This window comes from Argiope bruennichi, chromosome X1, assembly GCF_947563725.1.
Source record: "Argiope bruennichi chromosome X1, qqArgBrue1.1, whole genome shotgun sequence".
Classification (NCBI taxonomy): Eukaryota; Metazoa; Arthropoda; class Arachnida; order Araneae; family Araneidae; genus Argiope; species Argiope bruennichi.
In genome coordinates this window covers 6899916-6913409 of record NC_079162.1, presented here as the reverse complement: position 1 = coordinate 6913409, position 13494 = coordinate 6899916, and the positions used below count along the sequence as shown (strand labels likewise).

General features: G+C 30.8%; 1 protein-coding gene across 9 annotated transcripts in view; it reads left to right on the top strand.

The window, feature by feature from the left end:
* LOC129958486 (speckle-type POZ protein B-like) overlaps positions 1 to 13494 on the top strand; it is a 103298-nt gene that overhangs the window by 67152 nt on the left and 22652 nt on the right. For all 9 annotated transcript variants that reach the window (XM_056070983.1, XM_056070984.1, XM_056070991.1 and 6 more), the window contains 3 exons: positions 7019 to 7146; positions 7227 to 7404; positions 13185 to 13240. In XM_056070983.1, the coding sequence (XP_055926958.1) occupies positions 7019 to 7146; positions 7227 to 7404; positions 13185 to 13240 (362 nt within the window). The remainder of the gene's footprint in view (positions 1 to 7018; positions 7147 to 7226; positions 7405 to 13184; positions 13241 to 13494) is intronic.

The window sequence follows — 13494 nt, the reverse complement described above, 5'->3', positions numbered from 1 at the left end:
ATTCTGTTCTCATATTAAAGCCATAATAGAAATGATTCAGTGAAGGTATATGCTGTAACAACGTGATAGCGTGAAGATTAGATTTGCGCCCTTCAAAATGAACGAATTATAACTTGAGCAAAGGCGTTGTGTATTGTGTATGAATACAAAGGCAAATTGAGTACTCAATTTTCAAGTACCTTTAAGGGTGCTCCTTAGTCTTTTTCTGCTCCATGGACCCAATGTTAAAGATCCCAGATCATATTTTCTCCCAAAATATCGCTTCAAAAAAATATGAAATTTTTTGCAAAGGCAAATAGCAAATATAAGGGCTAATTAAAACAAATATGAAGGAAAAATAGTTTTGTTGTTAATATCATTTAAAGACATTTCTTTGTTAGCGCCATCTGTCGAATTTCACCTACAACATGTCTTTGTTTATATTTTATCCATAAATGTCATTATATTTATTTACTAGTCGCCTTTGGTGACCAGCCGGTTCGCAGTATTAATGATCGCTAAAATTTTCAATTAATGTAACTTGTTCTCTTATTAGCTTTTTCTGCAAAAGACTTTTGAGCTTCATATTTTGGTAGTTATATGATTCAGTCATACTCTCATGTAGGTCTTAAACAGTTCTGTTCATTGAACTAATAACTTTCTCTAATGTTCTGTCAGCATCCATAAAAATTCTACTTTAAATTAAAGAGGAAATGTTAAACTGTAATCAATATAAAAGCTTTTTATACTGAAGTTAACTGTGTCTTTTTTTAAATATGAAAACTGAAATCAGAGTCTTTCGGCAGTGAATTTATATGTGCACTGCAGAATAATTTATATAATATCTTAAAGAATTATTCATCAAAAATTTCTCTGATTCATCGTAAAATTAATTTTTTACTTTCAAAAGATTTAAATGATGCAAATAAAAATTAAATGATGCATATAAAGAGTTATGCAAATTTATTTCAGTCAATGAATGAACTTATGAAAAAATTACGAATTTTAAATTTTACACAGTCCTTTGGTTCCAAGGAATCCTATTCTGCGAAATACTCTTGACACTTCAACTTTTAAATAAATAAATAAACGTCCCTATCTTCTGCGATAAATCTGACCGATTTATGAAGTTTTTATGTATCAGTTTTAGAACAATCAACATTTTTATAATCACTGTCGAGAAACCCTGGCAGTTTAGACCCTAGTCTGAAATCGCCAGTTTTTATAGAAGAGGGATATTGAAATTTCATAAATCAGTCAGTTTTAGTGATTGATTTAGTTGATTGGAGTTCATAATTTTTATTTAAAATATTGGTGTCTCAAGAATATTTTGTTAAATATGATTCAAAGAGCAGAGGACCTATGTAAAAATTTAAAATTCCTAATTCATCGGAGCATTTATTGACTAAAGTTACATTAAACATAATTATTTAGTTCCTTTAGACCATTTTGTTAGCAAATGTATGCCCCAAATTAACTGATGGTCGCTGATTAGAATGATAATACCTAAGTATATTAAATCATGTTTGCCTTAAATTAAATTGTTTTATTGAATTAATAATATAGGTATTGTCAAAGCTCATAGAAAACTTTTCATCCTTTTACTTTTCAGGAAATATCTAATTTCATTTTTTTTTTTAATTTTATACAGACACATAGACACCGCCGAAATTTATTTTTTAATTTAAACTTCTATCAATGTGATGGCAACACGTTGATAAAAGCTAATTTTTTTTTTTTTAATTTGACGTGCTCGTACAAATTAAATTTTATTTTTATTTTGAGCGAAATATATTATTGAAAAATATAGTTAAAATATTTCTTTAAAAATTCGTTAAAAATCTAAGCATAATTTATAAATTAAAACATTGGTATCATTAAAAAGATAATTTTTTGAGCTTTAATTTGATGCAAAAATCGATTTTGTGCTTAATATTTTCTGAAGTTATAGCGACAAAACGCCGAAATTACGCTTCATTTTTAATTAATTAAAATTATAATTAAAAATTTTAAAAAATCGCTCCAAGGTGCACATTCCCGACCTCCAAGGTAAATTTTCTATATTTGCAAACTTACAAGGTAGATATGCTAAATTTGATAACTGTATGTTAAACTATTTGGACTGTAGAGCGCCAACACACACACACATTGAGCTTTATTTATAAGTATAGATTATCCCTTCGAGCTTTGGCCAAGGATTCCCAGTCACTTCGCGAAATGGCGAGCCAAAGTAAAATATACAATATTAATTGCAAGTACTTCGGACTTTGGCCAAACTTCTTGTCCAAAACGCGAAATGGCCGATCTTCGGGGTTTGGCCGTAACATATATAACATGTATTGATGCATAACGATTTACAGAGACTGATACTACAAAATTCCAAGATTGAGAGACTACAGTTAATTAAACATTCTTTGTTTATTATAAAAGATTAAAAAAAAAGAATTCATAAATATTTTCTTACATTTGAAATATTAAATGAGGACGAAAATAAATTGATGGCTAACATCAAATTAAAACTATCATTTAATTTTTTGAATTATTATTTGTTGTATTTTTTTATAAATTGCATTCAACTGCTTTAAAAAATGTTAAACATTTTATGATAGCTGAGAAAAACCACATTTTTTTTATTTTTCTAAAACTGCATTTGTTCGAACGCAACGTCCGAAAGGACTCCCAAAAGCTGGTTATCTTCAAAAAATCAGTAAAAAAAAAAAAAAAAAAAAAATGCCGATATCTTGTGAGAATCAAAAGCTGTAATGGCTTAAAAATGTGGACAAATAGGAAACGAAAATATTTTTTTCAAAACATTTTAACCCTTAGCTTAGGTCAGTATTCAAGGGAGATGATCCCTTTTCTCTGTGAAGGGACATTTTCTTTCTTCATCTTTTGAGAGCAAGCAATTGTAGGCTTAAGAATTAGCCAACTAAAATTGGATCTCGTTTATCTGCTAGCAAATTTGAAAACTTTAAATAAATTTTAAGTAAAATATCCCAAAATTTAAACGAAAGTTGGTTTTAATTAGAATGCATTCAAGAACAATATTCTTTTAAATAAAAATGTATAACTAAATAAAAATATCCTTGCACAACAAAAACAATTTCTCAGGGTCCCAAAGCAGTTATCTGCATAGCCTGTTTGATAATCCGACTGAGCGTTCCAGGAAAAAATCATTTGAATCATTGCCTCGGAACGCGAGGATTGGCTTAATATTCTTATCATAGAATATTGCGAATCTTACTGCAATTTATTCAGAACAGATGGTTTTGATATATTATCTTTTTGAAATTTTTTTAGAGTTTTTAGATTTTTAAAAATTTTTTGGAAATCACTACCTTTGAAATGATTTATTGATCTATCTTCTTGGCATGTCCGCTCATGCCCCTAAATTTTGTTTGGGTCTTTTTTTTTTTTCTTCCTAAGTAAGGGAACAAATTTTGTGTTTGCGATACAAAAAAATTGCCACCTATTTAGCACTGCGACAAAGATTTTATGGCCCCTTAAGTTTCAAGTTCAACGCCTGTGCAGCGGTGATGTGGCTACAGCAGACGTGACTATAGCGGACACATAAGATTTCGTGGTCAGAGCGGACACTCCGAAACTCATCGTGGTTAGAGCGGACACATTTTCCCCCCATCTTAGAACAGATAAAGGGTACAGATAAATAAGTAAATAAATACCTTGAAAAATCACAAATATAATTTAAAACAGTATTTTAAGCGGCTGTGGGATAACGTGTTTTTGTTTTTTTTACCGAAGTTTTCTGTTTTTGCACTCGATTATCGAGCTACAATATATTTGGATAAATATATTGTATTATTTGCAATATATTAAGGATAAATATATTTTTGCCAATCAAATTTAATTATTTATATTATATTAGAGTGCGAATGAATTTTAAACATAGCGAAATGTAATAAAAATAAAAACTTTCAGAGAAATATTTAAAAATTAATAGTAAGTAACAATATAATGAAGGGTATGAACGAATTGCAGGGATTTTGTGGAAAACTGTATTTGAGAGTCAAATAAATATTAGAACAGGTGTAATTGCCATAAAATTAATTAGTTTCATCAATGTAAGTAAAAATAAATACTAGAAGTAAAATATATAAAACAGATACAAGTAAATAAAAGAAAAATAAACGCAAGTAAATAAATATTAACTTTATATTAAATTTATAACTTTATTATAAAGGCATAAATATCATTTACCATAGAATTTAATCCAACCTAGTTACAAAACTTAAAGATTTTAAACATTTTTCTAAATTGCTTGATGTTTCGAATTCTTTTAGGATGTTTTCAATTCTTTCATCCAATTTTGCATATGTTTTTTTTTTTTTTCCTTTTTATTCCAGGGTCGCCTGACTCTCTGTATTTCAAATTAAAAGACACTTTTTGTGTTTCTTCTTTTAGTATTTTAATTAATAAGTGGACATTAGGCTGGTTTCTGCTAGTGATTGCATTTAATTTGGAATTCCACCCTTCAACAGAATTATTTGTCCTGTGATGCTGTCCATATACATTCCATACTTGAATGGGCATATTTGGAGAAAGGCATTCTCTCCCAATAATATCGGCTATCTCTACAGCATGTGCAAAGCTCGAAACTACATAATAGATGACCGATTAGGGAAACAACACAATAAATGCAAAAATGTCCGCTCTGCCCACCCAGCTCTTTTCACGTGTCCGCTGTAGCCACTCTCCGCTCTGGCCACGTAACCTGTGCAGCCACTATTCTTCACTCCGATTCAAGAAATTTTTTGGCTTCAATATGAGCATCATTTGAAAGAAAAATTTATCTTTAAACTGCTTTTATAATATTATTATCAATTGGTACTAAATTTTTTTTTCCTCTCTTAGAATGTCACATATTTTGCTTCTTATTTTAAAAATACCTAATTGAATTGAATCTTTTATCCAAATATTCATTTAGGGTATCTCAAATGTTAATACTTGTTCACTAACTGCAGTCATGTAGCTCTTTCTCAAAAACTAATTCCACAAATAGCATTTACATTATTGCATTGTAACTTGTCTTTTTTATGGCCCAATATTTAATAAAATAAAAGTTACGCTAAATGTCCAATCTAGACGACTCTTCCCTTTGTTAAAGGTTTCTAAATACCGTCCGTCAACTGTAATCAGTCTTCACACCTCCAGTGCAATAAATTTCAAGTGTTCTGAAAAATTCTGGTCATGTCCAATGGTAACTACCGCGACCTGTCACTCAACACGAAGATGTCCCGTATCTTATATTAACTACAAAGGCAAGGTAGGAGTGGCGATCGAGCCTGGAAAGGGAGGGGGGGGGGATATCTTAAACTTCCCTGGTAGCTGTCGCGATGATCCGTGTCTTATATTACGCTTCGAAAAAAATAAGAAGGCCATGACAGAAGCAATGATCGAGCTGGCTATTATACTGACCACTACAGCCAATTCACTATTGGTCAAATGAACGCCTGAGTGATAATGAACGGTTGAAATGGGTGGGATCCCATTGTGCCTGGAACTACAACGATACCGAAAACTGTTCGTCTCCAAAAACTTATGACAATACGTCCTGATGAAATAGCATTTAGTTATTACATATCAAAAGAATCGGCTACAGTTAAGATCCATTAAAGTAGTAACTCTTAATGCATGCATTGGATGTACATGAAGCTTCTCTGCCAGAAAAATACATCACTGAATGACATCAGCTGCCAAGCAAAGCATTTCCGACCCTGCATTCCAAGTCTTTGCCTAGAATTAGAAATAGCCCTAGTGTTGCTTTACAACGGGCGTTAATGTAACTAAACTAAACTAAACCTAGAATTAGAATAAATGTGGCGCTGAAAGCCCTGTAATTCAAGCATAGAAACTTGTAATATACAAGGGTTGCCCCCTTGTAAATATACAAAGGGTGTTCAAATGAAAAGGTACGAATAATAAATAAAATAAAGGTAATAATAAATAAGGTAATAAATATAATAATTAAAGGTAATAATAAAGGTAATATGTTAGCGGTAACAACGTAACCGTTAACATATATGCCTATGCCGCTATGGGAAAATATAGCGAGACATTTAGGGATGCGATTGGAGTCTCCGGCATAGATCAGAGCATGCCCGGGCGCCCGCATGCGCTGGAGAGAGCAGAGGCTCTTATAAAGAACGCCGTCCAATTGACGGGGCAGTACATGTGAAGACAAGATGGCGTTCATGTTGCAACTCTTAACCCCGATGTGTACTGTGAGACACTCCGAAGACTACGCAGGTCCATCAAGAACAAAAGACCGGGACTACTCACGGAGGGTGTGATTCTGCTTCATAATAACGTGCGTCCACACGTCTCCAGGGTCCCACACGCGAAACTGGCCAAGTTCAAGTGGGAGCAGCTCGACCATCCGCCTTACAGCCCGGACATGTCGCCCTGCGATTTTCACGTGTTTGGTCCCCTGAAAAAACATCTGAACGGAAAGCGCTTCAACTCGGACGGCGAACTCAAGGATGCTGTGAAGGACTGGGTCTCGTCACAGTCACAGGAATTCTGGGAACAAGGAGTCCTTCAGCTCCTCAATCAATGGAATCGCTGTGCTCAGGCCTATGGTGTATACTTTGAATAAAGTCTTCATTTATACCCACAGCGTCGTTTCGTAGCTCTTCATTTGAACACCCCTTGTATAATATTTAGAGAATTTCTGTTCAAGATTATCATTGAACTCCTGAGATGCTTATGAATTCCCTGTATTTAATGTATAATGTCTATAAATGACTTAATATTAGCTTGTAAGTTTAAAAACGTGATACTTGTGTGACCCCGTGACATAAAAGTATCGCGCTTAAATTCTTGTATGCAAATCGATGCTCCAAGATGCAATTACGGAATTACATTTCAACGTGCTGAAATTCTCTGCGACTTAAAATATTTTTAAAAAATTAGAAATACGAAATGAGCAAAATTTATATTTACTCGCTTATAATTACTCGTCTTTTTTGTGTTTATATGTACTGTTTACTTCGTTAACAAAAAATTCCATTGCTTTTAGAAAGTCAAAGAGCTTACAAATTTGCCCAGGGCAAAGATTGGGGTTTCAAGAAATTCATTCGAAGGGATTATCTCATGGATGAAAAAAATGGCTTGCTCCCTGATGACAAACTAACGCTATTTTGTGAAGTATGTTCCATATTATTTTTGAGCAAAGTTTATTTCATTCATCATAGTAAGTAAATAAAGCGCACATGCTCTAATTTCAGGTGAGTGTAGTTACTGATTCTGTAAATATTTCTGGCCAAACTTGTGCCATCCAGTTCAAAGTTCCTGAATGTCAATTATCCAAAGATATAGGTGCATTATTCAGAGAGAAAAAGTTTAGTGATGTCACTCTAAGTGTCAATGGTTATGAATTTTTCGCATACAAAGCAATTCTTTCAGGTAAATTTTCACAGCTCTTTCTTTTATTATAATATTTTCTAGCAGGCCCAATATTTCTTTATCTTTGCTTATTATGTCACAAAAATGACTTAATTTTAGCTTATAAATTTAAAACTAAGCTATGTGATTGTGATATTGATACATTGTGGTACTTTGTGTATGCTGTGGAATATCATATTATGTTGATATTTCAATAAAGAATAGTTATAAATTTATAAAAAATTATTACCGATTATTATCCTCCAAATTCTAAAGGCCTTTCTCAAAATATTACCCATTGCTTGATATACACAACAAAGAAATATCACAGCTCTGGAAGTGGAATGACTGGTAAAACAACATTCTCACTTTCAGTTGGAAGAGTTTTCTTCATCGTAACAGCAGCACTTCTAGTTGGTTCACATTACGTTTGTGATTATGTGTTCCCATGTTAAAATGATTGATCTGACTTTTCTGTAGGTCTCTTCCGAAACCTTTTCACTCATCTTAAATATAACAAGGGAAATACTCTTCAAAATTATTCATAGCTTTTTTTATATCCAGCAAGTAAATTCATTTCTTGTTGGATATTTATTTGTTTGTTTTTATTTTTAAGCAGATTGAAATGGTTAAACTAACTCAAAGAAGACATTTTTTTTAATATTCAATTATAGTCTGTGTATTTTCTGTAGGCGGTTCAAGGTCACATTTTCTACCGCGTTACTGGTTGTCTGCCTCGCAACGCTGAGGCAGACAACAGTGTCACTCTTTTTTTTTCTTTTTTTTTTTTTTCCTTCTTCTTCTTTACACAGCTGTTAAGGTATTCCGATAGCTTTCTGCTTTATACTTTATTCAAGTTCGTTATAGTTTGTTCGGGATTGTGGGATTCATTTCCGCCCGCATTGTAGGTTTACTGGGATTAAATCACCTTTGGCAGGAAAACTTGGCGTGCATCTAAAGGCGCTATAGAGAATGCACTTTCTCGCATTGATAAGAGAATGATTCATGATTAAGGATCCTTTTCCTTGAAATATTAACCTTTTTTCTCACGGTAAAACTGATAAGTTCCCACTAAGAATTTGTCTCTTCTAAACATTGACATTATGATGTCTAATAGATAATTATATTTTACAAAAAAGATAACGAAGATAGATATCTAAAGAAGACATTTTCACTTAACGAAATTTGAAAACTATATCTTAGCTAGAATAAGATATCTAATACATAGGGAATTCAATTTTTAGGCTATGACAAGACAAGTTTTGGCTTCAAATTCAGGTTTTAGTGATGCAACTACTGTCTGTCCACGACAAGAACTCTGCTAGAAAATCGTCTATGTTTATGGCGGGCGTTATAGAAACAGGTTACTGTAGGAAGAGTTCATTTCACAGAGGTAGAAATTCATTCCAGTTTCTTACGTTGGCACGTTTAGCGCGAAATTGGCGATATTTGGTATTATTGCATTTAATTCTTGAAAACAAATTAAAAAAGTAATTCACTAAGCTGAAAATCATTTGCATGCTCGGAATATTGAAAATATCTGATATTCCTGTCATATGTATACAAAGAACAATACAAATCAAATAGAAAAACTGAATAATTATTTGTATGTCTAACGATTGCACAAGAAGAAAAAAAAATAATTAAGAAGTAAAATCATGCATGACAAAACATTAACCGTCTTCATTTCATTTGTTTTAAATTTATATAAGTTATTAATATCAAATTCTCTGCAGCAAACGCGAGGTAATCTGTCTAATTTAACATAAAAGGTTGCTTTTATTCTGTTATAAAGTAAAATGTCCATTATTAAATATGCTTGAAAACCTTTCCAAATTTATATTTATTTATTTTTCTGATGTATATGCTATTTCCCGAGACATAAAATTAACAATTACCATGCTATCAATTTTCCGATTTTTAAAAATCAAACTTTGATTTGTAACTTATTTTCAATATGCACAAGCTTTTTACAGCATATTTAATTTCGCAAAGTTTAGATGTAAAAGTATTCTGAATTTGAAGATAATTCAAGTGTTCATTCATGCACGTGCCAGATGTCCCAGACTTAAAGGAACCCAACTAAATAAGCCTAACATCGCTTTACATTATCTACGAAAATTGCGGTAAAAGTTTATTTTTGTATTCCAGATTACCATTTATTCATTTCCCCCGGCTTGAAAAAGAAATACAATTATTTCAAAGAAAATTTTTTCTCACGAATTGTCAATTTAAATAATAGAGTTATAAATGAGCTTCTCCTTTCAATGTATATCAGTAGTCATGAGCTCGAAGCAATAAAGGATCCAAATTCCTGCATGCATTTTATCATTTCGGGTTGAAAATTCTTCACTCCCAATGTTCTTCACATTTCTATTCAAAGCCCATCAATGCCGTTTGAGAATACTTATCTGCTACCGTTTTATTATCACAATCAGCGCACCTGAGTAGAAAGGAATCTCGTTCAATACTTTAATCCTTCTAACTCACATTAACGTGCATCAATTTTTAGATTCTTAGAATCATAGTTAAGAAGGAAAGCTATTGAATCAATAGGGAGGCGAGAAAACAAGCCTGAATAAATGACTATTTTTCTTTATTTTATTGAGAAAAAAAATAATGCGCTACCTATAATATAATATTTTCTTCATACCATTATATATTGAATAATATTTCGCGATACAAAATGAATAGAATGACTTCTTAACAATTGCATATACTCATTCAATTCCAGAAAAGAAATGAAATCGTTTGAATCTCTAAATATTTTCATATAGCAGAATAGAATCACTATTTTTAATTTCAAAGTAATTCTTTTTTCTTTAAACACTATAAATACAATTTCTCATAATTATTATTTAACACTAAAAGCAAAAGGTTAAAACAACGGGGTTTTTTTTCCCCTTCTCATTTTTTTTATCTTAACAATGATTGTGATAGGAGATAACTGAATTAATTATACCTGTAGATTTAAGGAAATTATTCAATAATTTCGATGAAAATAAAATACTGAATTGTAAAGTATACTTCTTGAAAAAAATAATGAAATTCAAAGTTCCCTGCAAGAACTTTTTTTTAATAAATTTTCAATACACTTTTCAAATAAAAAATTCAAAATCAATAATCAATTCATTTTACTCATACAAACAGCTGAGTATAATTTGCTTTAAAAGTTTCAGTTGTTCATTTTTTTTAAATATGATCTGAAATGGATTTCTATATTTCCTAGTTCCATATATCGATCAATTCAAAAGGTGATCTTATTTATGTTAAAAAGTTAAATTCTAATTTACGACAATTATTTTATTAAAATCAGTTTATAACATTAAATAAAAGTTTTTGATCCAGAAAAAGCTATATATATATATATATATATATATATATATATATATATATATATATATATATATATATATATATATATATATATATATATATATATATTAAACTCTAATTTCAATTTAATTATTTTCCAAGGTTTTATCTTAATTTAGCCCATAGTAACTTCATTCTAAAATATTCTATTATTTCCTGATCCAATTCCACTGTCTTTACTTAATTAATTCAAGATAAGCTTTGTAAAATCAATATTAACCAAAGAAAAGATTAATAAAATATAAAAGAAGTAAGCTTAGCGAATATAAAGATACGTGTAACTGTGACTAAAGCGAGAAGACGAATAAGCAACAGGTTTTCTTTTATCACTTTACATTGACGCCAAGAAAAAGAATACCCCCCAGACTTCTGTCCGATTCCACCCATTCAAAATGGATCGTCCCTAACGAAACCTGTTTCTATAACGCCCGCCGTAAACATAGACGATTGTCTAGCAGTGTTCTTGTCGTGGACAGACAGTATATAAATGAACAAATAAAATCTATTGTAATTGGTCAGTAAATAGAATCATTAGCGCATTCCAAACAATTATCATTCTATAGATTTTATTTCCTTCGCAATTATATTTATTGCGTTAAAAGAAAATTAGTTTGTTGTTGATTACTTTAAAAGGAGTATTTTGAAAATAGCAGAAATAAGGAGTAGAGAGACTCCCCCCCCCATCACTGCAGTACAACGCTATAGAACTTATCTGGGCACAGGTGAAAGGTGAAATTGCGAAGAAAAATAAAATTTTCAAAATTACAGATGTTATAAAATTGCTCTATGAAGTGCTGTTAAACGTAACAGTGGAGGATTGTAAAAAATGTCTCAAACACGCAGAGAAAATACTAGAAGAGGATTTTGTTAATTCTGGTATTAGAGATGATGTAATCGAAAGGATTTTAATCAATGATGACAGCGAAAGCGAGATTAAGATAAGCAAAGAACCTTTAAATAAGATATTTTTATGTTTTATAATTCTTTTATTTATTTCAATATGAAAATGCAAAAATTTACTCTGATAAACATAACGATGTATACAAATATATGCTTTTATTTTTCGAACTCAAAAACGCAATGTTTTAAATATATCAAATTTGGTATGTGATTTTATGACTATAATTTTTATTTCAATTAGGGGAAAAAAAAACGCGTCTTAAACGGAAATTTGATTTCCAGATATTAGTGCCCATTTGCCAGGGATTAACCACCAAAAAAAATGGCCGAAAATCAAACGGTAGATTCAGTAAAAAATGCTACATTCATGCCAAAGATTTATATTTCGTAGCTATTCTACACCATGCAGGCGTTCTTGACACCTTTATTAAAGAATGTGTGAGAAAGTTTTACAGAGACCACTCCAGTTGGGTTTTTTTTAAATTATTATTATTTGTTTTATTTACTTAAGAAAATGTCTGAGATTCAACGATTGAATAAAATTGTTTACTTACACTGCCAGCTTAATGTCCTTACTAAAACGTACTGGCGTGGAAAAAAAAACAAAAAAAACAAGCTTTGTCGAAACCAGGCTGACGGAGAAGGAGAGAGTGTGAAGAGTAGGGAAAACGAGTGTCCTTGAAACGCCTACAGAAATTACACAGACTATAGTAAACTTATTTCATAGGCTGTAAATTAAGGATGAATACACTCTACATCAGAACGGTGGGAAATTGAAATGCTTCACCTGTCCTAGGTGTAATGGGAATTACAAAATAGACTATCAAAATGCATTGATTAAATTAATAGTTTAAAAATGGTCGATTTGAATGAGATATATAATAATGACTCATTTCATTCTCTGATTTGAACAATAATTCCCTTGAAATCTTGTGCTTTCAAATTAAACTAAGAACCTTCAAACGAAAATAAATTTAATAAAAGCACTTTTTAAAACCCAAGTTTATCACTCAACTAAAAAACAGAAATTTTTTAATTTTAATTTTGTTCTTTTTTTGTCTATAATTTATGATTAATTACTTATAATGGATGGAAACTTGAAATCAGTTTCTTTAAAATTCACTAGAAATCAGTGTCACTCGTGTGGAATCAATGTTTAATTAATTATCCGATAATTAACTTCTGAAAATGTTAAAATAATTAATATTATAGAAAACGTACGATAATAGAAAATTAGTAATTTCTAGCGCGTATGGAAATGAGGGAAGCAACGGTTACAAAATTCCATCTTTACAAACATGAAACAAGTCAAGGCAAATAAAAGTTAGTAAAAAGTTTAGAACCTCCTTCCAGACTTTTTTAAGTTAATAAAAGGCGCAAAATATTTATGCGTATATATATATATATATATATATATATATAAGAATTACTAAGAAGGAATTAAAGAAATTTGTTTTTATTTTTGATTCCAACTATTTTTTTAAATTGATTTGTTGAACCCATTATACCAATGGTATCATTTGCAGCTCGAAGTCCAGTGTTTGCAGCAATGTTTGAACATGATATGACAGAAAAGAAACAGGTGAGCTTGCATTTTCATTTCTTATTTAGAAATAGTTTAGATTTGTTCAGACAATGTCTGTGCAAATTCGAAAACGAAAAAAAATTAATAAAGGAAATGAGTTTTTTTTTTTAATTTTATTATTGATTTTTATTATTTTCCATTCTTCCAATGGTGATGATATTGCCCTATTTTGTATCTATACTGTCTATCTGCATCAGAAAGATGAATTGTACTAAGGTCTAGTTTTAAGACATGGACCATCGAATCATGAT